At 56.6% G+C, this 25,972-nt stretch overlaps 1 protein-coding gene across 2 annotated transcripts in view; it reads left to right on the forward strand.

Annotated features, from left to right (window-relative positions):
• BMP1 (bone morphogenetic protein 1) overlaps positions 1-23,818 on the forward strand; it is a 40,608-nt gene extending 16,790 nt beyond the window's left edge. The window contains exons 9-20 of one of the 2 annotated variants that reach the window (XM_082615696.1): positions 5,790-5,892; positions 7,588-7,704; positions 7,968-8,113; positions 8,215-8,410; positions 9,686-9,811; positions 10,608-10,768; positions 11,189-11,369; positions 15,148-15,273; positions 18,343-18,470; positions 18,857-19,070; positions 20,897-21,147; positions 23,089-23,818. In XM_082615696.1, the coding sequence (XP_082471822.1) occupies positions 5,790-5,892; positions 7,588-7,704; positions 7,968-8,113; positions 8,215-8,410; positions 9,686-9,811; positions 10,608-10,768; positions 11,189-11,369; positions 15,148-15,273; positions 18,343-18,470; positions 18,857-19,070; positions 20,897-21,147; positions 23,089-23,223 (1,884 nt within the window). In that variant the 3' untranslated portion in view covers positions 23,224-23,818. Of the gene's footprint in view, positions 1-5,789; positions 5,893-7,587; positions 7,705-7,967; positions 8,114-8,214; positions 8,411-9,685; positions 9,812-10,607; positions 10,769-11,188; positions 11,370-14,455; positions 14,817-15,147; positions 15,274-18,342; positions 18,471-18,856; positions 19,071-20,896; positions 21,148-23,088 lie in introns of those variants that run through there. The other variant, XM_082615697.1, reaches the window with a different exon arrangement.
• Positions 23,819-25,972: the final 2,154 nt, after the last annotated feature.

Consider the following 25,972-nt stretch of genomic DNA (forward strand, 5'->3'; position numbering starts at 1 on the left):
TTTCATGACGTAGGTACTGTTATCCCTACTGGAGAGTGGAGGGAATTGAGGCTTAAAGTGCAGGAGTAGATCTGGCCAGGTTTGCTCAGGTAACAGTGGTGGAACCAGCATTCAGTTCTAGGACTATCTGACTCCAAAGTCTACTCTTTCAACAGTAAACCTTAAATAAATCCACGTGTGTTAGCAGATGGACTTTGACATCTATTTGGCTCCTGAGAGGTTGTTGTTTTTCACTTGCCTACCAGTTCTCAGCTTATTGCCAGACATGCAAGTGATGATATGTAAAACTTATCTTGTACAATTGTGCAAGTCGTAGGGATGTCAGGCAGGAGAAAGAGCCGCTCTGGAGGACTCCTTGGAGGATCCTCAAGTCTTTACACTGCACGTAATTAGCAACTGCCCTGAAGAGGATTTACAGTGTTTCCCAAGCAACAAAGGGAACTCCTTTATGAGCGGGGAAAGTGGTTTCAGAAGGAGACAAATGTAGGCAAATGTTGCAGAGGAGCCAGGAAGATAAGAGCTTAAAATGTTTTTGGATTTGGCCGAATCCACCCTCATTCCCATCAAGGTCCAACCCAAATTCTGCCTCCTCCCATCCCCCAGCTGGGCAGAGATGACCCCTCCCATCCCTCCTCTGCAAGGCCTGGGCTGGGCCCTCCCTTAAGTCCCTCTTCTCAGGCACTGAAGGGCGTAGAGCTCTGAGCATGGAGGGAAAGTTGATGCTCGTTCTTTGCACAGCCATTGGGCAAACTTGATGGGTAGGCCTGGGGAGGCCACATGGAATGGAGGTTAAGGGTATAAGTTTAAGATCCAGAGTGCCTGGGTTTGACTCCCAGCTGTGCTCTTTACTGGATGTATGATCTTGGGGAAGTTGCTTACCCTCTCTGTGCCTTTGTTTCCCCATTTGTAAAATGAGCCTGGTGATAGTACCTCCCTCATGGGGTTGATACGAGGATTAAACAAGTTAATGTACATAAAGTGCTTAGGGCACTGCCTGGAACATAGTGGGAATTCAATCAATGTTAGCTGCTAGTATCATTCTACGGTCCTGCTCTATTAAATGAGTGAGCCCCGGTCAACTTCCCCAGGTACCTCATTTGCCACCTTCTATTTCCTGGATTCTGATCTGGACCATCCTGTGAACCCAGTATCAAACTATCTAAGCAAATTCAACTCCAGGAGTGAAATTAATGTTTATCAAGTGGCATACCCTGTCATATGGATGTGTGACATGTATGTATGGCACCCGTGTCAGACAAGGTCGTAAATTTTACATGTATCAATTTGATTCCCCTAAGTCCTATGAGGCTGGTACTATTACCGTTACCATCTTACAGATAAGGAAACAGAGGCCCAGAGGAGTTACATGAGGCCTAAGATCTGACTGAAGCCAGACAACAGGTCCCCCAGGGTCGGCGTGTTCTCCCATCTCCTCCCTGAGAGCACCCAACAAGCATGAGGAATACTTGCCACACGCAGGGTGCACCTGGGGACTCTGGACCCGTATCTCATTTACCCCCGACTCCCCAGTGGAGTCCTTATGGTCACCTCCATTTTTCAGACAGAGACAGCGAGGCACAAAGTCAAGCCATGGGCCGGAGTCACCAGCCAGGAAGTGGCAGAACTGGCCCAGTTTTCCCTGGCAAAGGGCAGTGCCCCTGCCACCAGCGCACAGCTGTTTCCACACGACAGAAGTTGTTACAACTCTTAATTAGACACCTCCGGTCTCAGTATAGCTGTGGCTGCGCCTCCCTGTAGGATGCCCCTGACTGCTCGCCCAGGTCTCTTCCTTCCACGTGAGGTGGCCTCTGCTTCCTCCTGCCCGTGGCAGGTCTTGGGTGGGCCCTGTGGGGCTCTGCTGGCTGGGCAGGGTTTCTTTTTCAGAGGCCTGAATCCATCCCCCCTGGACAGAGTCACAGTTGTTTCCGGGGAGGAAGGGAAAGTGGCTGCCGTTCTCAGGGCTGCTTGCTGAGTGAAATTGATTGGCAGGCCCAAGGAGGCCACGTGGAGTAGGGGTTAAGGGTGTAAGTTTAGGAGTCAGGGAGCCCTCACTCTGCCCTCTGCATTCCTTCTTCCACCCAGCAGCTCTTCGAAAGATATTTTTGTTGTTTGCTAGATATAACAATAACATATGCATGTTGTAAAAATTTTGAGCAATATAGGAATGCCTAAGGTAAAAAGTGAATTTTCTCCCCTTGATCATCCTCCAAATCCCACTCCACAGAGACAACTAAGCATTGGTAACACTTGGGATGTCCTTCCAGACCCTTCTAGTGTGGGGGTGTGGGGGTGGCCTTCTGTAACTTGCCTTTCACTCAACAATAAATCACAGTTATCATTCCATGTCAGCACATATAGATCTACCTCAATCACTTTCGTGGTTGCTTGGCATCCCATCATCTTGATTGCCCTTAAATTATTTAATCATCCCCTCAGGTCTCTTGATGGATGCTGATTTAAGTTCTTCCAAGCTTTTATTACTGCCAAAATAAATACCTTGAAACTTAAATCCTTATACACTTGGGCAAGTATATTAGAATAGATTCCAAAAAGCAAAATTCTATTCAAGAAATATTTATTAAACAACTATTATGTGCCATGCACCGAGGATTCCATAGTGAATCAGACTTCCTCTGTGGTCATATTTGGTCTTTTCTAAAAAGGTAAAATATTGGGTCATAAGACACTGGCTCTATAGCAAGAGTTAGAACAGATTTTCAACTTCAGTTTTTCAAAATGCCAGGACTTGTATTTTTATAATAATAATAATAATACTCCCAATGATGATTAATCATCATCATAAAGAGTAATATAGTGCAGTTTTCGGGGGTTCCCTGGCAGCCTAGTGGTTAGGATTCCAGGCTTTCAGTGCCGAGGCCCGGGTTCAATCCCTGGTTGCGGAACTGAGATCCTGTAAGCCATGCAGCGCGGCCAAAACAAAAAGGAGTAATATAGTACACTTTTCATGTTTTTTTAATTTTTAGATTTTTATTTATTTTTGGGCTGTGTTGGCTCTCCGTTGCTGCACGTGGGCTTTTGCTAATTGCGACGAGCGGGGGCTACTCTTCCTTGCGGTGCGCAGGCTTCTCATTGCGGTGGCTTCCCTTGTTGCAGAGAATAGGTTCTAGGCGCACAGGCTTCAGTAGTTGCAGCACGCAGTCTCAGTAGTTGTGGTACGCGGGCTTAGTTGCTCCACGGCATGTGGGATCTTCCCAGACCAGGGATCGAACCTGTGTCCCCTGCATTGGCAGGCAGATTCTTAACCACTGCGCCACCAGGGAAGTCCCCTGTAGTGCACTTTTCAAAACGTGATCTCACTCGATTACATCTCAGAGTAACAAAATTAATGAAAGCCCCCCCAAACACAAACATATTTAAACTCATGTGTGAATCAAAAGAAAATAGGAAAGATGGACCATGGGTTCCAAGCTAGGTCAGAAGAAATGTGAGTACACGGGGGTGAAAGGCAGTGAAAGTACAACAGGCTCAGTAGATTGAAGGTTGCAGTGAACCGGAAGGATCGTTGAGCTCTGTGTACAGAGGGAGTGAGCAAGGAAAGATTGGGGCTCATGGTTGTAGAGTGGGGTCCTTGGATTTGAGATTATGGATGATAACAAGGTCGAGGGCATGGTGTGCTGGCTGAGAAGGGGCAGAGAGAGGGTGAAAGAGGAGGTTAGGGAATTCAAAGGTCAGGAAATGGGAAGGATAGTGCAGGTGGATATTGAAAACACCAAGAAGGAACTTCCCTGGTGGTGCAGTGGTTAAGAATCCACCTGCCAATGCAGGGGACATGGGTTTGAGCCCTGCCCCAGGATGATCCCACATGTCGCGGAGCAACTAAGCCCGTGTGCCGCAACTACTGAGCTGTGCTCTAGAGCCCACGAGCCACAACTACTGAAGCCCACATGCCTAGAGCCCATGCTCCACAACAAGAGAAGCCACCGCAAAGAGAAGCCCACGCACCGCAACAAAGAGTAGGCCCCGCTCGCTGCAACTAGAGAAAGCCCGCGCACAACAACGAAGACCCAATGCAACCAAAAATAAATAAATAAAAATAAAATAAAATTTAAAATTAAATTAAAAAAAAAGAAAACACCAAGAATTCTGACGAGGTCAGTGCTAAAGTGACCGTGAGCCAGGAGCTCTTCCTTGACCAGTGGCAGTATTGGCTGCAGACAGCAACTGCCAGCACCTGTGGGATCTTTTTCATTCTGGCCTCCACTCTGTCTGCCTCTAACACTGCGGTGAGCCACAGGGGAGATGGACACCCTTGTCCCCTTCTCATCCAGCAGGGAACCCAGCTAGCACCTAACAGGTGGGCCCCTTGGGCCTTCTCATGCCCACTGCACACTCCTCGCAGATGCGGGTGCCATTCTCTGGAGTCCCTGCTTGTTGGACTCTGAACATACAGCAGGCTTCAGGGCTCACTCCGGAAACTATTAAGGAAGCAGTTTCCCTCCTAGGAAGTGTGCTTCTCTACCTGTTCATGTGCCCCCCTGCTGGGGAGACTTGGTACTTACCGAGGTATCAAACGTTCCTCCAGTATTAGGTGAACATTTGATGAGTTCAAGGGCTGAAATAAGTTTATGTGAAGGAGGTGCTTAGGGCAGTATCTGTACCCATGTATTGCTGTGTTAGGGGGAGATGCTGTTTCCTCATTTTATGCACCATTCATTTTATGTACCATTTTATGCAGAGGCGAGATTCAAACCCAGGCTCGTATGAATGGAATCTGAGTTTTTCACTAGGTGGTCTTTTCATGCATATGTCTTATTCTTTTAAGTCCTAAGTTCCTTGACAGGGACATATCTTTTTTTTTTTTCCTTTTATTTATTTATTTATTTTTGGCTGCGTCAGGTCTTTGTTGCTGTGTGCAGGCTTTCTCTAGTTGTGGTGAGCGGGGGCGCCTCTTTGTTGAGGTGCGCAGGCTTCTCATTGCGGTGGCTTCTCTTGTTGTGGAGCACGGGCTCTAGGCGCATGGGCTTCAGTAGTTGCGGCACGCAGGTTCAGTAGTTGTGGCTCGTGGGCTCTAGAGCTCAGGCTGAGTAGTTGTGACGCACGGGCTTAGTTGCTCTGCGGCACGTGGGATCTTCCCGGATGAGGGCTCGAACCCGTGTCCCCTGCATTGGCAGGCAGATTCTTAACCACCAGGGAAGCCCCCCCTTTTTTTTTTAATTGAAGTATAGTTGAGTGTCTTAAACCCATTCTCGGGAGGCATGCAGACCTGATAGTCCCTTCAGCGGTTAGCACGAGCCCTGCCTAGAACCAGCATTCAGTAAATACGTGATGATGGGTAACTCAGGCCTTCTTCCCTCTGCTCTTCCGCTCTGGACCTTTCATTCCCGTTCAGGCCGCCCCCTGCCCCCAGTCCCACATGCCTCCCTGGGCCCTTCCTCTCACCAAGGAGACCTCTTCCCTCTAAAGATGCTGTAATTTATATTACTTAAGTTGACCATGAAGAGAGCTGGGTTTGTTTAACCCTAAGCAACGGCTCCTTACTAAGGAGATCAGTGAAATGAGACCCAAGGTCTCAAACATATTTTCAACGAGGCTGTGCATTTTAAGTGAGGCCTGGCTTGGGGTATCTGGGAAGAATGCTGACTAGAACTGGCAGATGGCTGGAGACGAGGGACACTTCTGTGCCAGGAGCTCCTTTCTGGAACACTTAACTATTTATAACCCATGGCAAACAGCCTCACGAGGCAGGCAGCAGTCATGGGGCTGGTGGGCGAGGCCGGCGGGCGATGTGTGGGCAGCGGTGTCACCTTCTTCCTCCCCCACTTCCCCAGATCATCCTGAACTTCACGTCCATGGACCTGTACCGCAGCCGCCTGTGCTGGTACGACTACGTGGAGGTCCGAGATGGCTTCTGGAGGAAGGCGCCCCTCCGAGGTACCGGCACAGCCCTGCCTTACTTCCTCCACAGCTGCGTCCTTCTTAGAACTACTCACGTGACACGCTGTGCATCCTCCCCCCAACACTAGCACTTGGCTATGGGCAGCACCCTAGCATGGGAACCAGGAGTCCTGGTATAGTCGGTGCTGCCAGCTCCATCACTAAATGTGTGACTTTGGGCAAGTCTCTTCCCCAGTCTGGACCTCAAGGTCCTCAGTATGGGCTTCCAGGCCTCCCTCAGAGGGTGGCTGTCAGTGTATAGGTGTGGGCAGTCACACAAGGTGACAGAGGGAGATGGACAGGCCCGTCCTCTCAGCTCCAGGCTCTCTTCCTCATCTGGGCGATTTCAGAGGCTCTGTTTTCTGTCTGCGAGATGTGGCCTGAGGGTGCCCACAATGCAGCCTGGTGCACCACAGAGGCCTACATTCCTGGCACGGTCGCCCAAACTTGTTTGCACAGGGTGCTTTGTCTCGGGGTAGGGGAGTGGGTAAGTGGGAGATGGATGGGTCAGAACCACAGGACAGAAGATGCTGTAATGGACACAGAGTTAGAGGCTGAAGAGCTACATGAATTCTCCTTCTTCGATCTGGATGTGAGCCTAAGTAGCTCAGGACCGCTCATTAGCGTTAGAACTTTGTCTCACAGCCTCTGCCTGAAGCAGGCTGACAAATCCTTGATAACCATCTCTTTTTTTCCCCCAGTTTCTGATGTTCAGATATTTCTTATTAGTCACCCAAAGCAGCTGTCATTACGACACTTCTTGCTACAGAAGTGTTAGCATTTCCAAGATTGCTGTTTCTTTCTTTTTTTTTTTTTTGCAGTTTCTTTTTCATAACTTACATTCCTAGGGCAGCACCCTCTGTCCATTGCTGAAAGTTGGGAAACACCCATCTTATTACGAACACACAAATCATCCCTAGTCAATTTTTTTTTTTTTTTTTTTTTTTTTTGCGGTACGCGGGCCTCTCACTGTTGTGGCCTCTCCCGTTGCGGAGCACAGGCTCCGGACGCGCAGGCTCAGCGGCCATGGCTCACGGGCCCAGCCGCTGTGCAGCATGTGGGATCTTCCCGGACCGGGGCACGAACCCGTGTCCCCTGCATCGGCAGGTGGACTCTCAACCACTGCACCACCAGGAAAGCCCCCTAGTCAATTCTTGACTACAAAGAATTCCACAGATGGCCAGCCTCATCCGCTTATGCGGATTCTTGTCAGGTTTTATTTCAAAGAGGACATTTTCTCACCCAGTCCCTGGATTCTGGGATTTATTTGGGGTCCCGTGGCATCCCCTGCATTTGAGCAAAAGAAAACCGTGTTTGTTTTTGGTTATTACTTGTTTGCATGGAGAGTAAATAAGAAAGGATCAGTAGTGATGGTGATGCTCTTTTTAAAAAGTAAATAAAACACAGGTACCGTTGGCTAACGTGAGGAGTCACCTTTCCTCCCAGAAACAGACTCCTATCCTTTCCCTCAAGGGCATGAAATCTTCTAGAGTGGACTCTGGCTCTTCAAGGCCAAACTGGACCTTGGACCAGATGCAGGCCAACTTGAATGCGTGTCAAGTGTAGACAGGGCCAGAGCCCCCGAGCCCCTCAGAGAGGTGGGGAGGGCTTCCTGGAGGTGCAGCCCTGGTGCGGGAAGGGAGAGGGCCTTACTTTGGGCCTCAATGCCCCCTGTCCGTGCTGTCTGTGCAGGCCGCTTCTGCGGGGGCAAACTCCCAGAGCCCATCGTCTCCACCGACAGCCGCCTCTGGGTTGAATTCCGCAGCAGCAGCAACTGGGTCGGGAAAGGCTTCTTCGCGGTCTATGAAGGTACCGAGGCAGGGGGACGGGGGAGTCAGAGGTGGGGTCCTGGGGCACCCTAGAACCACTCCCTCCTGGCACCCCAGGGGCAAGGCCGAGGGCCCGTGAAGGAGGAAGCAGAGATCCCACTGGGACTGGCCAGGGCCAGGGGCACTGGGAAGCCGGGGATGTAGGTGGGCGGGGCTAGAAGAGGGGGGTAGAGGGGCTCTCGAACATTGCAGAGCGTTCTGACCGACATCCTGTTTTTCCCACCTCGTTCCCTGTCCCCAAAGCCATCTGTGGGGGAGATGTGAAAAAGGACAACGGCCACATCCAGTCGCCCAATTACCCCGACGACTACCGGCCCAGCAAAGTCTGCATCTGGCGGATCCAGGTGTCCGAGGGCTTCCATGTGGGCCTCACCTTCCAGTCCTTTGAGGTGGGTCAGAGACCTCCAGGACGGCCCACCTCCTGCGGGCTTCCGGGGCTTGGGTCTGGGCCGCCAGGGCTCCTCCTGCTGACGGAGCCCCCGACCCCCAGATTGAGCGCCATGACAGCTGCGCCTATGACTACCTGGAAGTGCGCGACGGGCACAGCGAGAGCAGCACCCTCATCGGGCGCTACTGCGGCTACGAGAAGCCGGACGACATCAAGAGCACGTCCAGCCGCCTGTGGCTCAAGTTCGTCTCTGATGGGTCCATTAACAAAGCTGGCTTCGCCGTCAACTTTTTCAAAGGTGCCTCCTTCCCCGCTCCCCTACCCCGGCCCACTCCTGTGGCCAACCCACCGCCTTTGTTCCTTCTTTTTATTTTTTAAAGTTTATTTGACCGTGGTAAGAACACTTAGCCTGAGATCTATGCTCGGAACACATCTAAGTGTACAAACCAGCATTGCTGACCGAGGCACGGTGCTGTGCAGACCTCCTTGCTTGACGGAAACTTTATGCCCTCTGATTCATGACTCCCCCCCTCCCCCTCCCCCAGCCCTGGGCACCCATCATTCCACTCTTTAATTTTATGAATTGGGCTATTTTCGATACCTCATGTAAGTGGAATCATGCAGAATTTGACTTTTGGGGACTGGCTTATTTTACTTAAAATAATGTCCTGAAGGTTCATCCGTGTTACCGCATATGGCAGAATGTCCTTCTTTTTTAAGGCTGAATAGTATTCCACTGTGTGTCTGAACCATATTTCCTTTCGCCTCATCCGTTGGTGGACACCTTGGCTATTGTGAATGGTGCTGCCATGGCTTCGTTCATTCCTCATTCACTCACTCAACACACCGTGAGGGATTCGTAGACCCTGGCGCCCTGCCCTTGAATTTATGGCCTAACTGGGCAGAAAAGGTCCCACTGAAACACTACATACCTCATTGAGTAAGTGACAAACGTAGGTAAAAGTAGCTGACACACGGTAGGTGCTTGACAGAGAACTGACATAACAATTCAGGAGTTGCCTGAAAGTCCAGAACTTTGTACTGAAGGAACGTTGGTGAGATGTGCAGGCAGGAAGTACCCTAGGAGCTCAGGGTGGAGACAAGGCAGTGTGGACTTTTCATCGGCGTGAACCTGGGCACTGAGGGTGTTCTGCCCAAACCTCATTTCCTCGTCCGTAAGCTGGGCACAGTTACAGCCCCTCCATCACAGGCTTCATGTAGGGATTGAAGCAGAGGTGAAAGAATAGTACTCAGCCGGGGACGGCACATGAGAGGCCTCAGTGAATGGTGGTGGCCACCAGCCCAGCCAGTGTGGTCAGAAGGAAGGCTCCATGGGTCCACCTGTCCCCTCCTTCAGGGCACTGCCTGTCCCTTTGGGGTTGTCACAGACAGGATCCCCTGGGGACCGAGTGGGGTTCTGAGCAGGTCACAGCTGACTTCCTCCCCCTGGAATGGGACTGGGGGTGGTCCTAGCAGCCTGAGGGACCCTGGACTTGACTCTCAAGCAGAGGGCAGGAGGAGGGACCCAGGCCCCGGACTGGGAGTCACTGACACCCTTTCCTTACGACTGCAGAGGTGGACGAGTGCTCTCGGCCCAACCGTGGGGGCTGTGAGCAGCGCTGTCTCAACACCCTGGGCAGTTACAAGTGCAGCTGTGACCCTGGGTATGAGCTGGCCCCTGACAAGCGCCGCTGCGAGGGTAAGTGCCCCCAGGCTGCCCAGGACCCTGTTCCCTCTCCCACCCCAAACCCTCCAGCCTGGATCTCTTCTGCCCTTGGACAGACCCCTTTCCAGGAAAACTAGGATTCCCTGGCACTTTGGTCACTACTCATGGATAAGGAATACATTGTCTATTTCAGTCCCCCGGAACACACTGTGACCAGGTGTGATGTACTCTGGTTTGGTTTTGTTTTCATTCTTGTTCTTCTTTTTAAATGCTGATCTTGATTGATTTCATCACCCAGCAGTAGGTCATGATCCACAGTTTGGAAACCACTGTTCTTAGACAGGCACTGAGTTCCAGCCTCTCATTATAAATATTCCCAGGAGGTAGTGAAACACTCTCTGGCTAACTAACTCCAGCTCAGCCTGGTCTTGCTGCGGGGCTTCTCTCCACTCACCTCTGAGCAGCTCCCTCTCCCTCCGTGCCTCCCAGTCCCTGCCCCCTGGTCCTCCCTGCCTCCCTCCCAGCCAGGCCCCCCCGCCACCCCGCCCACTGGTACTGCCTTTCTGGAGCCCCTCACCCCACCCCCCACCTCTAAGCAGACGCCTGGCCTGTTCTCTCCCAGAGAAAATTGAAGTGACCACACATCTCCTCCTACTCTGAAGACACCCCCCTCTCCTGCCTCCTTCCCCATAGAGACCACACACAAGCCCCCCAGGCTGGGGGAACCCACAAACCCCCTCCTCCTCCTTCACGCACCCCAGCCTGTGTCCGTGCCCTTCTCTAGAGCAGGGACTCCTGGTGGGTGACGCCACCTCCCTTGTTCCGCCAGCTGCCTGTGGTGGATTCCTCACCAAGCTCAATGGCTCCATCACCAGCCCGGGCTGGCCCAAGGAGTACCCCCCTAACAAAAACTGCATCTGGCAGCTGGTGGCGCCCACCCAGTACCGCATCTCCCTGCAGTTTGACTTCTTCGAGACTGAAGGCAATGATGTAAGTGCCCGCCTGGGGCTGGGGAGACGCAGGGAGATCTGAGGCCTGCGAGCTCAGCCTGGTGCCTGCTTCCTACCCTCCGAAAGAAATACTCCAGGAATGTAGAGGCGGCGGGTTGGGGGGCGGTTCAGGGGAAGCAGGGGAGGCTCAGCGAGGAGGGCCTTGAAGGCCAGGGAGCACGTGGCACGTGGGAATGAAGGACGTGGAGTCCAGAAGCCTGTGGGGAGAGGCAGGGCTGGGGGCTTGTGTGGGGAGCACAAGAGGAACTGATGGGGTGGGGTGGCACTTTTTGAATTGTTAGATGTGGCAAAGCAGGTAACTAAAGGCGAAAGGACCCACAGAACAGGGAGCCTCCTCAGGCGAGGGTGGTCAGGAGAGGCTTCCTGGAGGAGGTGGGCCTGGAGCTGCGCTGCCCCACAGGTGTGCAAGTACGACTTCGTGGAGGTGCGCAGCGGACTCACGGCCGACTCCAAGCTGCACGGCAAGTTCTGTGGCTCCGAGAAGCCCGAGGTCATCACCTCCCAGTACAACAACATGCGTGTGGAATTCAAGTCCGACAACACAGTCTCCAAAAAGGGCTTCAAGGCCCACTTCTTCTCAGGTAACCCCGGACTCCCCAGCTCCGAGCCCCGCATCCCTTTCTTCCTGCCGCTGCACCCCTGTACTCTGCAGCCCCTCTGGTGCCGGGCAGCAGGGTCTGTCCCCTGCTCCCCCCACTGGCCCTCCACCACCAGGACAGCCCTCCCCGCCTGAACCCCGCTATTCCTGAGCCCTCAAGGCTGTATGGGAGCCGACCTGAGGCCGGGCAGGACATAGGCCTGCAGAAAGGAAGGGAGAGGGCGCTCCAGGCCTCAGGGGCCGCAAGCCAAGACCCGAGAGAGGTCAGGCCCTGGGAACAGGGAGTTCAGTGAGGCCGGCTACTGCCGCATGCAGAAGAGGAGGGTGTTTGCCTTGGACTGTGGGGCGGATTATCTGGCAGCGGCTGGATCTTTAATCGGAACCTGCACACGCCAAATGGGGTCATGCCGGGGCCTTCAGAAGCGATGAGGAGCCTCCCTTCCCTCAACCCCAAAGCCTTCCCACTCCCCCGAGGCCCACGGTGGGGGACTCAGATCCAACCAGCACATGTCTGTTGACAGCTGCCCCATGTAAGGCTAGGGGTCAAGTCCCTTTGAGGGCCCCATCTCCGGGCAGACAGGAGGCCATGGGCTGGCTGGAGCAGACAGTTAGTCGGTGAGCAGCCCAGGGATCCTCATCCCCTGCACGCCTGGTGGTCCAGGCATGGGCGGCAGGAAGCCCAGAAGCCTCCGGCCGGGTCCCCGCTGCCTTCCTTCTCCCCTCCTTTGCCCAGGGTCCTGCATCCTCAAGCCCCCTATGTGGCCGCCCTGCACCTTCGCCTGCCCCACTGGATGCCATGCACTGCCCCTGTGCACTGGTTCCCTGCTTCGTACTGCCAGCCACCCCGCTCTGCTTACAGTACCTCACAGCCCCTGCCCCACTGCTGGCTGAGACCCTTGCAATGCGACTCCCTCTCTTCCCTGGGCCCACCTGGAACCCGTGTGAGGTGCTCACCAGAGGGCTGAGGGGACGTAACATCTACTCAGGGATGGGCTCGGCCCCGGGGAAACCATTACCTGCTTACTCTTGTCTCTTCCTGCCCTTCTGTTGCTCCAGTCTTTGGTGGGGGGGCGGAGGGGGACCAGCACCCCATCTGTCAGACCTAGAGCCCAGGGCTCTCCACCCACGGTTACCGCCCTGCCCTGGCCCGACACTGTGCCACCCTCAGCCCACCCTCAGCTCTGCACAGACGCGCACGCACACACACACCTGCACATGCACACTTGCACCGCCCCTTCTCATGAGAAACCTGCAGAGGACCCTCACCGCTGGGCATCAAGGTTCAGCCCTCAGGGTCCAGGGCATCTGACTCTGACTCCCCAGGAGGGGGGCTATTTGGACTTTTGGGACACCCAGCGAGGAGACCATAAGGCAAGAAGAAGAGAGAGCCTGAAGACCTTCAGTGTGACCCCAGCCACCTTCCGGGGCATTTGGCACTGGAGGGTGAGTGCCATCTCCTTGTCCCAGCCCGTGTCCACTCCCTGCTCCTGCCCCTCCTGCAACCTGCATCCCTGGCTCCCAGGAGAGGCTGCCCCCAACCATGGCAGAGCCCCTCTCCGGGCACTAAAGCAGCCCTTTCTCAGGGCTCACAGCTCTCAACACTGCACTCAGCACTCACTCACCCACTCACTCGTTCATTGGGCAAGTATTTCTTTTACCCCTACAATGTGACAGGCACTGTACTCGGTTTTTGGGGTGCAAATATGAGGAAGGCATGGGGGTCAATTTTAGGACAATCTTTGCTCATTCCGTGAGCTGGGACTCCTGAAGCTCCCAGCATAGTCGCCAATGAGTTACTCGGTGAAACCCCAGGATGGGTTGTAGGGTGCCCATCACCCCACATTCTCACAGGGCTTGTGCAAAGGCAGCTTCCCCAGGGCCCTCTGTCAGGGTCCCTCCCGATGCTCTAACTGAGGAGACCTGGGGGAGGACTTGGGGACTCCACCTCTTGACCTTGGGTTGTTTGGGTCCCACGGGGTCTGGCTCACCTGAGAGTGGACTGTAGAAGCAGGGCCATCTGGGAGCCAGTGCTCCAGCCCTCGGGCCCCTCTCCCAAGGGAGACCCGGCACAGGGCCGCCGTTGTCACAGACTCCGCCTGGCCATGTGAATGTCAGCGGGCATCTTTCTACCTCGGGGCTCATCTCTGGAATTCTGTGTGTCCACTCCCCCTCCCTGAATGCCTGCCTCTGCTCCAGGCACACAGTACCCAAAATGACCATGGAGAGACTGGAGAATATGTGTTTGTGATGTACCCGTCCGTGCCTGCGACCACGTGTCCCTCTGTGTGTCGGTTTCTGTGTTCATGGGAGAGCGCATGTGCAGATCCACCCGAATGGGTGCAGCTGCGCCTGTGAGCCCTCCCGAGTCCGCAGTGGCCTGCTGACGAGCCCGTGGTCTCTGCATCCACGTGTGTCTCTGTTTGTACCTGTGCTTGTGTGTGCCTGTGCATGCTTCCTCACGCACAGGGAGTGAGCCAGCGGCGTCTATCCCTGTGTGCACGTGTACACAGGTGGCTGATGGCTGATATGTGTGAGTGTGGTGTCTGTGTGTGAGGGGCTGACGTGTATCCTGTGCACCTGTGGGTCAGTGTCTGTGCTGCCCTGTCGGGACGACGGTACAGGGTGAGGGATAATATGTCTGTGGGTGTGTTGGCGTGGGTGTGTTGGCGTGAGTGTGTGCCTGTGTCTGTAACACACTCTGTAGTTGCAGCACCAGAAGGAGAGAGCCAAGCTCTGGATGAGGCCCCCTTCCCATGGACTGCTCCCCTCTGCTAGAGACTCGACGTCTCCTTCCCCAGCGTGCGGGCCTCATTCCCACCCCCAAGGCCTTCTCCCTGCCTCAGGCTTCCTCCCGTCTGTCCCCTGTCGCTGTGCCTCCTCCCACCCGCTGCCCCTCCATGGCCTGGCTGCTCCGGACATGGCCGTCCTGCATGTGTGTCCTGCTCCCCACCCCGCGCTGCCCGTGGATCGCCCTCGGAGCCGGGCATGGTTTTCATTGCTCTCCCTCCCTGGCCCCCGCCCTCCACCCGCACCCCTTGGTCCCTTTTCTCCTTCTCTCTCTCGTTTCAGAAAAGAGGCCAGCTCTGCAGCCCCCCCGGGGACGGCCCCACCATCTCAAATTCCGAGTGCAGAAAAGAAACCGGACCCCCCAGTGAGGCCCGCCTGGCCTCCCGGACCCTTTGTTACTCAGGAACCTCACCTTGGACGGAATGGGCTGGGGGCTCTGCTGCCGCCCACCCCGACCTCCGCTCGGCCATGCCGGCCCGGCTCCCCCCGGCCGGACAGAACTGGTGCTCTCCTCGCCCCTGCCCCCGCTCACGTGGACAGGGGACCCTCCCTGCCTCCCGCCCCTCCCATTTTGATGGTGTCTGTGACATTTCCTGTTGTGAAGTAAAAGAGGGACCCCTGCGTCCTGCTCCTTTCTCTTGCAGTCTGCTTGTCCGTGTGTCTATTTTTCCACTTGTCCGTCTGTCCAGTAAGCAGGTAATGGTAGAGGGTTCCCATGCTGGTCCGCTCCAGACCCCAGCCTCCCTCCGTCCACTCCTCCTTTCTCTCCGCACAGCTGGGCCCCCCTCAGCTGCCTCCGCTTGATGCAGTGCCCTGGACCCCCACCATCGCCTTGACCTCCGCTCCCCACCCCGCCTGTGGGGGGGGGCGGGGGAGGGCGAGGTGGACGTCCAGCCAGTCCTCCCACTTCCCCTGGGGTGACGCAGCCCTCAGCCCTGCACAGACCGGTCTGCCCTTGCCTGTTCCCCCTGCAGACAAGGACGAGTGCTCCAAGGATAACGGTGGCTGCCAGCAAGACTGCGTCAACACCTTCGGCAGCTACGAGTGTCAGTGTCGCAGCGGCTTCGTCCTCCATGACAACAAGCACGACTGCAAGGAAGGTAAGCGCTGCCGGAGCCTCCGGGCGCCTTCCCCTGCCCACGGCCTGGGGCCTGAAGGACCGAGGCTGGGGAGCGGGCTCAGAGGTGCCATCTCCTTCGGCCTCTCTTTGGACTCGAGAAGCTGAGTGACCTCTGAGGTCACCTCGTTTTGCCTCCCGCCTAGAGCACGGACGCCCCCCCCATCCCTCCCCACCCCCCCAGCAATATCCAAGCCACACACACTTCTGGAGAGGAGGGGCTGCCCCCAGGCCCCATTGTTAGGCTGTTCTGGTAATTAGTGCTCCTTAAAATCCATGTCCAAGTCTTTCTCTTTGTCCGACCTCCCGCTGTCAGGGAGGCAAGCCGGGACAGTGGTGAAGAGTACAGACTCTGGTGCCAGGCTGCCTGGCCCAGCCCTACCACTTAGCCAGCCACGTGCCCTTGAGCAGCTGACTTCCTTTCTCCGCACCCGGGTTTGCTCACTGAGTGACTCCTGGATGGCACCGGCACCCTCCTCCTAGGGGCGGGGCGCTGTGATGTGCTCCGAGCAGTGCCTGGCTCATAGCAAGCAGTCACATATGTCACTGTTATCGGTCACATCTCTGACCCCTGGGGACACCCAGAACAAGGCTGCTGCTTCCCTGACATTGAAGCCCTGCAGATCCTTGGAAACAGCTCTCGGGTCCTTGCCCGTATCACGTGATACCTCTCTGGATGCAGTACAACCCTGGCCCGCTCCCAGTTGCCGATTCCACTGTGGCCCGTGCCTGCTGCGGACGTACTATCCCAGCAGCACAATGTAGACTCGCCTCTGACACTGAGAGTCTGTGTGCCATTGGGTGAGTCATTTTGGCTCTCTGAGCTTCAACTGCCTCACCCATGAGATGGTCCTAAGCTTTAGAGCCCTTGCTTTGAGCACTGAGCACAGTGCCTGGCAAATGCCTCTTCTCACCATTACTAGGTGGACAACCAAAGTACCAGCAAATAAACTGCCGACTAGAATAAACAGAGGTGAAGCACCCAACGGACATTCCAGGGCTTCCATCCCCATCACTTCAGGCTCTCCAACTATAGAGTACCTGACTCACGGAGCCCCCTTATCTTTTAGCTCGGGGAGACCTTCTTCTGATGTTGTCTAAACTACAAGCCATCTCTGTACTCTCTATGAAAAACAGGGTTTTGCTAAAGAACCCTCAGCATTGACATCAACAAGATAGCAAGAGCAGGTGTAAGCTTCCTGGGAAGATGGCCTGTGTGTAGCTCCGATTCACTTTAGAAGAACTCATCGTTTCTTACTCAAGTGCTAGGCTAGTAACAAATCAGTATTTCCTGACCCCCTGCGGAGGGTGTAGCTCTGTGCAAAGTTCTGTAGGGGGTTCAAGAGGGCATCCCTCTGCTTCCGAGGAGACTGCAGTGTAGCTGGGGAGAGAAGTGGGCATGGAAGGAGAAATTAGAGGGTGGGGAAAACTGGTGTAAAAATGGGGTGGGGGGCAGTGAGTGTGGACATGGGAAGGTGAAGATGGGTAATGGAAGCAGCTCATAGCTCAAACGTGGAGGCCAGGAGCTCCACCTGCCTCCACCCGGGCTGCTGGGCGGCCTGCGAGGGCACTGCCCCTCTGGACCCTGGCGGCTGTGCATTCATCCTGTGAGCCTCTGACTATAGGCACAGCTGTTCGGCCTGCACCCCACCCACCCCTTTCTCCTCCCCAGTCCAGCAGTGCACTGGCTTTTCCTCAGAGGGACCTGTCAGATTGGATGATAACGCATAAGAAGCATCAGCCTTGGAGTTTGTGAGGCCATGCCGTTCCGAGGCAGAAGGCAGATTGCAGTGGATCAAGGAGGCCTGAGTAGTGAGAACATGGTGTAGCAAGTTTTCTTGAAGACAAGGAGACAGGATGGGTGGGAGCAGGAGGAGAGCGTTGTTTCAGGATGGGCAAAGCGTAGGAAGGTTCGTGGCCTGGCCGAGCTGGCAGAGGGAGTGAGTGCGGGAAATGTGTGACACGAGGGTCCCCAGATGGTGGGCAGCAATGAGCTCCAGCTCCAGGAAGGAAAATCCATTCCTGCCCAGGAGCAGTGGCACCTTCTCTAAGACAAGGCAGGAGGGAAGGTGAGTTTGCAGGTAGGGGTTGGGAAGTTGAAGTTGTTCATATCTGAGGGCCCTGCTTTTCTCCAGGAAGCAGGAGGTGAGGTTGTCTGCTGGGAGCGGGGCTGGGAGTTGAGAGGGCCAAAGGTTCGGAGCCGTAGCTGAGGAGGTGGGAGATGGAGCTGGTGAAGGACGAATCCAAAGAACGTCAAGGGAGTGGGGGCCCAGCCATGCTTGGAGACCACGAATGGGGTTTTCCAAGATGGTGCCGCTCAAGCATGGCCCTTGATGAGCAGTTGGGGTGATGGGCCACATGGTCCAGCTGATAGAGAAGCAAGTTAAGTCAACCCAGGAGGACGTATTGGGAGGAAGTGGAAGGTTCTCTCTAAAGCTGGAGAGGTGTTAGGGAAAGGGAGGGCCTGAGCGCCCTGGAAGAACAGGAGGTGGCCACTGCGACGGTGGTGTGTTTGTAGCATCGAGAATTGGAGGGTGATGGCGAAGCCTTGGGGGTGAGAGGTGAGAACCCATAGAGCTGAGAAGGTCAGGGGCACGAGGCCAGCGTGTGGGTGGACCATCCATGTGTTTGCTGACATCACCTAGGATGGTGGCAGGAGTGGGGTGGAGAGAACTGAGTCAGGTGCCAAAGTCTTCTGTGGATATGGAAGCGTGGCAGGAGATCAGAGGATGGCAGCTTCGTGGAGGGCAGAGGTGGTATGGCCAAATGGCCTCCAAGGTCCAGGAGTGTACACAGGGCGCCTGGGAGGGCTGCTTCCATGGACGGTGCCAGGTGAGGTCCAGCTTGGAACCAAGCAGCTCGATTTCCCCGGGCTGGGTGACTGAATGGGAAAGAAGTGATGTGAGCTTTCCTGCCACCTCTAAGTGGGGGACAAGAGAAGCAAGAAAGGAGGAGGAGGGGAGGGAGGGGCTTCTTCCTTCCTTTCTTCACAGGGGCCATTGGAGCACTGGGGTCCCTGCTGATCCCCTTCCCCTCGCTCACCTCTCCACAGCCGGCTGTGACCACAGGGTGACATCCACCAGCGGCACCATCACCAGCCCCAACTGGCCTGACAAATACCCCAGCAAGAAGGAGTGTACCTGGGCCATCTCAAGCACCCCCGGGCACCGGGTCAAGCTGGTAAGGTGCCCACTCCCCACCCCGCTCCTCTGTGCCATCTGCCCATCACCTATTTCCTGTCAGCTTCAAAGCCCCACGTCACTGAGAGCACTGCTCAGGGCCATGCAGGCTGCGGGCTGGTGGCCTGGCTGAGCCCACAGGGCTGCCATCCCTGTGAGAAGCCCAAGTCTGGTGTGGACAGAGGCCCTTTCCCAGCATACAGTGGGTTTGTACCTGCCGTCACTTCCTTCCTAGGTCCTCCCCGTCTCCCATCCACCAGCAGTGGCCACTGCCCTGGTGTCCGTGAACTGGGGTCCAGGGGCCTTGGTTTGCTGCCACCTGTTGCCCACGCCTCCTGCCCCCGGCCACATAATTCCTAATTCGCTGTCCTCCCTCATGCCCTCCAGACCTTCATGGAGATGGACATCGAGTCCCAGCCTGAGTGTGCCTATGACCACCTGGAGGCGTACGACGGGCGTGACGCCAAGGCCCCCGTCCTGGGCCGCTTCTGTGGGAGCAAGAAGCCCGAGCCCGTCCTGGCCACGGGCAGCCGCATGTTCCTGCGCTTCTACTCTGACAACTCCGTGCAGAGGAAGGGCTTCCAGGCGTCCCACTCCACAGGTGAGCCCACCACAGGCCAGGGTGGGGGCAGACGGTGCCCTGTGTGGTCATTTGTCCTGGAGGCATCTGCTGATCCTGGTCTCAAAGGCAGGCCCTGGGCTCCAGTCGGAGCTTTACAGAGAGCTCCTGAAGACACAGACAGGCCCAGTCCGTGGCCGGGTGGAGAGACAGCATGTCCTGAAGGCCAGACCAGAGGGGCAGAGAGTCAGCCTCCTGGGCCAGGGAGAGGAGGTCCGGATGAGGGGTGCGAAGGTCAGAAAACAGGGCAGTGACAACAGTGGGTAGAGAACCAGAGATGGGGAGGGAATCCCCTGGAGTCCCCAGAGGTAGGACACTTGACTGTGCAGTAGGCCACCCACATTCCACCCCCCCAGATTCACGCGTTCATTCATTCCGCAGACATTTGTGAACACGTGGCAGGTACGCGGCAGCATCCTAAGTGCGGGTCACAAAATGAACGAAGCAGGGCTTCCCTGGTGGTGCAGTGGTTGAGAGTCCGCCTGCTGACGCAGGGGACACGGGTTCGTGCCCCTGTCCGGGAGGATCCCACATGCCGCGGAGCGGCTGGGCCTGTGAGCCATGGCCGCTGAGCCTGCGCGTCCGGAGCCTGTGCTCCGCAACGGGAGAGGCCACAACAGTGAGAGGCCCGCGTACTGCAAAAAAAAAAAATGAACGAAGCAGACAAACCTCTCAGTTCTTGAGGGGTTTACTCTGCATTTACTTGCTCGTTTATTCAGCAACCTTTCTACTGAGCCCTGGGCCCCTGCAGGAGACTCAGAGGGGCACGGAGAGATGAATCAGGTGTAAGCCCTTCACCCTGCCCACACGGGGACCCACAGCCCAGGGGAGGGACAGGACACAGACAGATAATTACAGCAGGAGACAAAACACGATAAGGGCCTCGCTCTGGGTGTGAGGTGATGGGTCATTGCAGGCAGGGGAGGAGACCAAGCACAGCCATAACCCCAGACAGCTCTGGGCGTACACAGGTGACTGCAGGTCATTTAGTTTGGCTGGAGCAATGGGCATGTGAGGACAACAGTGAACTGGGAATGGTGTGGCTACAGAGAAAGGCTGGAGCCCAGTCCTGTGAGGCCTGGGACATCAGGCCAACGGTGACCGCTGGGGGCTTAGCAGGCTTCTTGTGGGTCTTAAGCTACCTGTTGGGGAGGCCCCAGAACTGATGGGTCCACAGTCCCGCTCCTCCCTTTTAACTCAGCCCCTGACCCAGGCCTCGCCCATCCACTCCCCACCCGTGAGCCCAGGTGTCCTGGAGGCCAGAGGGCATAGGAAGGGGTGGACGGGCTGACCCTGCCCTGCCTGCTCTCATTTGCCCCTCCCAGCAGAGGGTCACACACTGGAGGCCCGGAACTCCAGCTGGCCCTCAGACTTGCTCTGTTTGGCCCACACTGTGTTTTTTAAAAACATGAGCCAACGTTTAAAAATTAGGAGTTTTCGCATAAAATCCACAAGTACGTCTTCTCGCTTAAGCATGGGAGCTCAGGCGACACAGGGCCCACATTCTTCCGTGACAGCCATCAGCTGGAGCCAATTAGCAGCAACCTCTCCCTGGGGCTTCCACTCAGAGCGGCCTTCCACCCACCACGTCCCCGGGCCTCCGCGGGCATCTCTCCAGAGGGAAAGCCACAGAGCACTTGTTCCAGGCCAAGGCCTGGGCCGGGTCCAAACCCACCTATCACTAGCCATGTGGCCTTGTCCCAGGGCCTCCCTCCGACCAGGAGGCCTGAATAGGGGGAGGGACAGTGCCTGGGCCGCAGCCGTGCTCAGGGGGGGGTGGCTGATCTTGTGTCCCCCTCCCCCCTCAGAGTGTGGAGGCCAGGTGCAGGCAGAGGTGAAGACCAAGGACCTTTACTCCCACGCCCAGTTTGGCGACAACAACTACCCCGGGGGCGTGGACTGTGAGTGGGTCATCGTGGCCGAGGAAGGCTATGGCGTGGAGCTGGTGTTCCAGACCTTCGAGGTGGAGGAGGAGGCCGACTGCGGCTACGATTACATGGAGCTCTTCGACGGCTACGACAGCACGGCCCCCAGACTGGGGCGCTACTGCGGCTCCGGGGTGAGACCCGCCACCCCTCACCTCTGCAGGCCTGGGGTCCTGGCCCAGGGGACAGCACCTGCCTGGCACGTTGTAGGAGCCAGAGGCCTACAAAGTGGGTGGTCGCTCACAGAGGCCCGCCCCACCCTGGGCCATCCCCACCTAGGAAACCAGGTCCTTTTTGGTCAACACAGAGGTTCCTGCAGCCTCTGGGATAGGCCCTGCCCTGACCCAAGCCTGCTCAGCACCAGTTTGGTTGGGTCTCGAAGGTAGTTTGCATCTGGAGAGGGGGATGGAGTTCCCTCTGCCCTCTGATTCCCTCGTCCCAGTCCAAAGGCAGCTGACCAGGGCCCGGAATGAGGGCAGAGGTTGGGGCAGGAGCCAGAGACCAGGACTGAGCTGAGTCGTGCTAGGCAGTTGTTCTGGCGGAGCTATACAATACCCTCATCTCTTCCGCTGCCAGTTTCTCTTCTTGGTGAAAGGCCAGCTGGTCCCAAAGCACATTGATGTCACTGTCCAAGCAGATACTGAACATTACTTCTTGGTCCATAAAATAGCACTTTCAGAGGCAGTGGGCAAAAGTTTGCTTGATGGGGTTTTAACTAAGGCCACAGGAAAACCACAGAGGTGGGTTTATTTTCCTCCAGGCAGAGCTTGTGAGTTCTTTTGGTTTTTTTTCTTTTCTTTTTAATCCTCTCCTCCTTCAGTGAATGCCATCTTCCCCTCGCCATTCCACACACACACACACACACACACACACACACACACACACACACACACTTTTGCACATGTACTCACACTCATAGGCACACTCAGACACGCCCTCCTTCCCATCACTTCCCTGGTCCCCTGCCTATCTCATGGCCGTGCTCCAGGGCTGCCTGGGTGCCCCAGGAAGGGTTAAACTTCCCAGGAGCAGCAGTAGCTGCTGAACCCATCACTGGCCGGTGGAATATCCCCTTAGGAACAGAACTTCAGCCTTTGTCAACTGACAAGGGCTGGGCGGGGCTGGGACAGGGTGGAGAGCTGGGGAAGCGGAGCACACAGCCCCCTTTCCTGCCTGCCTCAGCCGCTCCAGAATCCCCAGGCTGCCAAGCTAGTGCCCCCTCCCCACTTAGCTCTTTATGACTCCCTTGATCTGACACCTTTGGGTGAGTCACACACCAAATTGGGTGTCCCCAGGTGGCTTCCTCCAAAGACTTCCATCAGGCTGGAGCAAACGGGAGGGGACCTGGGGAAGGAACCCAGTTCCGTCAGGGCTTCCCGGCATGGTTGCTGGAAATGTCCCCAAGGGTTTCGGAAATGGTCGTTTCCACGCCTTGAGGGCCAGGGCCTCTTGGTGCTGATGCCCTGTGGGCGGCTGTCATTCTGAGGGCCTGCACACAGAGGTGAGGAGGGGCTTGCAGGAGCCTAGGAAGGGGCATCCCCCGGAGCTGACCATGGCCAGCATCGGGGGAGGGCAGGAGCGTAGTGGCCGAGTCCGGGCCTGGGGGACCCAGCTGTCCTGTCTTCTCTAAGAGACAGCCGGGACAGCAACAAGGCAGCCACTCAGACAAGCTGCTCCCTTTCACAGCTATCCTCTTTCTGTTCCTGCCACCAGCCCTTCTAGGCTTGGAGAGCAGAGAGCTTTTGCTCCTATTTGCTTCTGAGGGAAGCCAGGCCCAGCGAGGGGCAGTGCCTTGCCTAAGACTTCACAGCTAACTAGTTCGTAGCAGCGCTGGATGTGGAATGAAAGTGTAACTCTGCACTTAAGACAAGCTCCTCTACCCGCTGCTACCTCCCCTCCTCCAGGCACCCCATTAAACCCCTGCTCCCAAGAATCCTCCTCCTGCTTCACGGCGCTGGGGGAATCTGGCGGAAGTCGGGAGCTGCCCGCCTTCCTTATAGCTGGGGAACTCGGGGAGGGAAACGGCAGCCCAGCCCCTGGTCCTCAGTCTCATGCCCACCCCTTTCCTCTGTCAGCCTCCCGAGGAGGTGTACTCTGCGGGAGATTCTGTCCTGGTGAGATTCCACTCGGATGACACCATCACCAAAAAAGGCTTCCACCTGCGGTACACCAGCACGAAGTTCCAGGACATGCTGCACAGCAGGAAGTGACCACTGCCCTCACACGGCGGGGACGGGAGGCCCGCTGCCCTCGGTCAACTGAGCCGGACAGCGGGGGCCGGACAGAAGGCGGGACCCCGTCCCCGTCCCCCAGGTGCCAGGACCTGCGGGCCAGTGGTCCAGGTGTGGCAGGGCACTGGACTCCTACATGAGCCACTGCCCCACGACCCCTTCCTCCCTTGCCCCCGCCAGGAGTGAAGGGCCAGGGCCAGGGAGCCAGAGCTTCCCCTGAGACACTTGAAGTGGCCATTCCTCTCTGGGGGCCCAGCCCGGTGGGAGAGGGTCTGTCAGCGGGACCCGCCCACCTTCCCTGCCCGTCTCTACACGCTGTATTGTGTATGGCCGGTGGCATATCTTCATTGTAATGTACATTTCCCACCCCTTCTCCAGCCCTGATTTGGTTTTATTTTAAGCCTCCACTTCCCCCTGTTTCCTGGGGCGTGAGTTTCCGTACATGTCCCACAGGAGCCAGGGCGGGAAGATGCAGGGGAGGGGGTGCGGCAGCAAGACAGGGCTTCGCTCAGGCCCAGTGGCTGGTCGGCCACACCGGGGCACCCCAGCCAATAAACCGAAAGTGTTACAGCCAGTATCCTGTGCCAGATGCTGTCTGGGGTGTGGGGGCGGCGGGCGTGGGGTGGCTCGTCTCACTCCAGATGCGCAAGCTTGCTGTGTCCGGGGCCGGCCCACAGCCAGGACACCTGGCCTCACTGGCTGCCTTTCCTTCCGTCAATTCCAGGGCCCCAGAGGGTGGGATTTCACGGTCGGGCACACACAGATTCGCCTCGCACACTTCAGCCTGCAGGTGCCCCATGTACACACACTGCTCGCAGCTCTCCCACACAACTGAAGGGGTGGAACGTTCTGTAAACAGGCTGTTCGGTGGGGAGAGAGGAGATATGTAAAAGGGGATGGCGTGTGTCTGTCCATCCAGTGTCCATCCGGGTCTTCTGTCTCTGGGTCTGGGTGTCGGGCTAGGGGAGCCCACCAGGACCCAGAACACCAGCATCAGCCAGTACAGATCCACCAGCTGGCCCCCAGTGCCCGCCCTCCTGAAGGTCGGACCCCGAGTGCTGGCCCCTCGGATCCTTCTCTCCTCAGTGGGACAAGAGCCAGATGCTCGCAGCCACTGAGCAAACATTCCAGCTCTGGCCCCCTCTCCCAGGGCGACCCATGGCTGTGTCTTGTCTGGCTTCTTCCTTCCTGCCATTGCCTTCTTCCTCTCCAGGCAATAGTGAGGCACAGACCTGTCTCCCCGAGACCAGGTGGAGAGAAACTACATCCCTGCCCCTTCCCTTCAAAGGAGGCTCTCTCTACCCTTTCTCTCCGTGGATCTCACAGGGAAAGAAAGCCCAGAGAGGACCCAGGTTCTCTGCCTGGACTGGCCAGTCCCAGATTCCAGAGCGAGCAGGCAGCCTGCTCCAAGCCCTGGAGCTCCCTGAGAGCCTTCGGGGGACTGTAGGTCTTTTACTGGCCCCAAACTCCTTCCCATTGCAGAGGCAGATGTTGTGCCAGCTGCTGTCTGGACTGTGGGGGGACCTACCCCCAGGGAGCAATACGGCACGGTGCATCCCATATTGGTCCTTTAGGCAGAAAGCAGCAGTGGAAACCAGACACGTGGCTAGTATCTGATGCGCATGCAGGATCAGCTCCCACGGTCAGGCTGCAGCCTTCTCTTCTAGTCCTGAGCGCAGGTGACGGAGTGGGTGCTGGCCGGAGGGCCAGTGAGGTCACAGGCTGTGATGTCACGGCCACCCCTCCACCTCCTCTGATCAAAGTGCTCAGGACAGCTCAGAGGGCCGTGAACAGAATACAAAAACCCCCAAACCATTGGAGCCGCCCAGGCATCTCATCTGGACACTTTGCCAACAAACTTGGCCTCAGCTCCATGGCAGAATTTGTAGTCAGTGGTCACAGCTCTCCTCACCAGCCCTGCAGGTTCCTCTGAAGCTCAGAGGACCGCGCTGCCAGTTTACAAGCCACATGTGCTAAGAGAGTCGGGACCACAGCCCCATCCAGACTGCAGGACTGCGGCCCAAGAGAGTACCCAGTCCTCCCCCACCCAGGTCAGGGCCCCTGTGAACAGCAACAGCACAGCCGGAGGCAGCTCAGGACTGACCCATGCAGCCACCCTGGGCACCCGTCCCAAGACTCCATCACCACCGTGGACTCAGGCCCCTCTAACGACTCAGGGACCCGTGGTAGTGGGCCCTCCCAGTCTTCCCTGGGCCCATCTTCCCAGAGGCTGCCTCTGGGCACTGCAGGCTGATCAAGAGCTGGCTGCAGGCCATTGACACACATTCCAGAAGTTAATGAATGTGTTCTCCAGACCCGGCCTACCCTCACCTTCTGGCTACTTCAGGCTTCTAGACTAGATGAACTCCAGCGCAGCTGCCCAGCCGCTCAGGTGATTCCGCGTCAGAGGACGGAACCCTTCCTCGTCCAACTGTCGTCTCCAAGTCCCTGAGGTTTCCTGGGTCCTGAGTGTGTGGCCAGCAGCAGAAAAGCTAGGATGGACCTGCCCCAGACTGCGCTCCCACTCTGGTAACCAGGTTAAGATAACCACATACCCTGGAGCTCCGGCCTCTTCCCTCTGGGTGCACCTCTCTAGCCCTCGGAGGACAGGACACCAGCCCTGGCCCGGCGGTCAGGAGATCTGGCTCTGCCTTGCTTCGCCCTATGACGTTGACCAACTGTCCCCTCCCTGGGCCTCTGCTCCCCAGCCTATCACCTTTCCCCAGCA

This window comes from Mesoplodon mirus (assembly GCF_964341445.2).
Source record: "Mesoplodon mirus genome assembly, chromosome: 1".
Classification (NCBI taxonomy): domain Eukaryota; kingdom Metazoa; phylum Chordata; class Mammalia; order Artiodactyla; family Ziphiidae; genus Mesoplodon; species Mesoplodon mirus.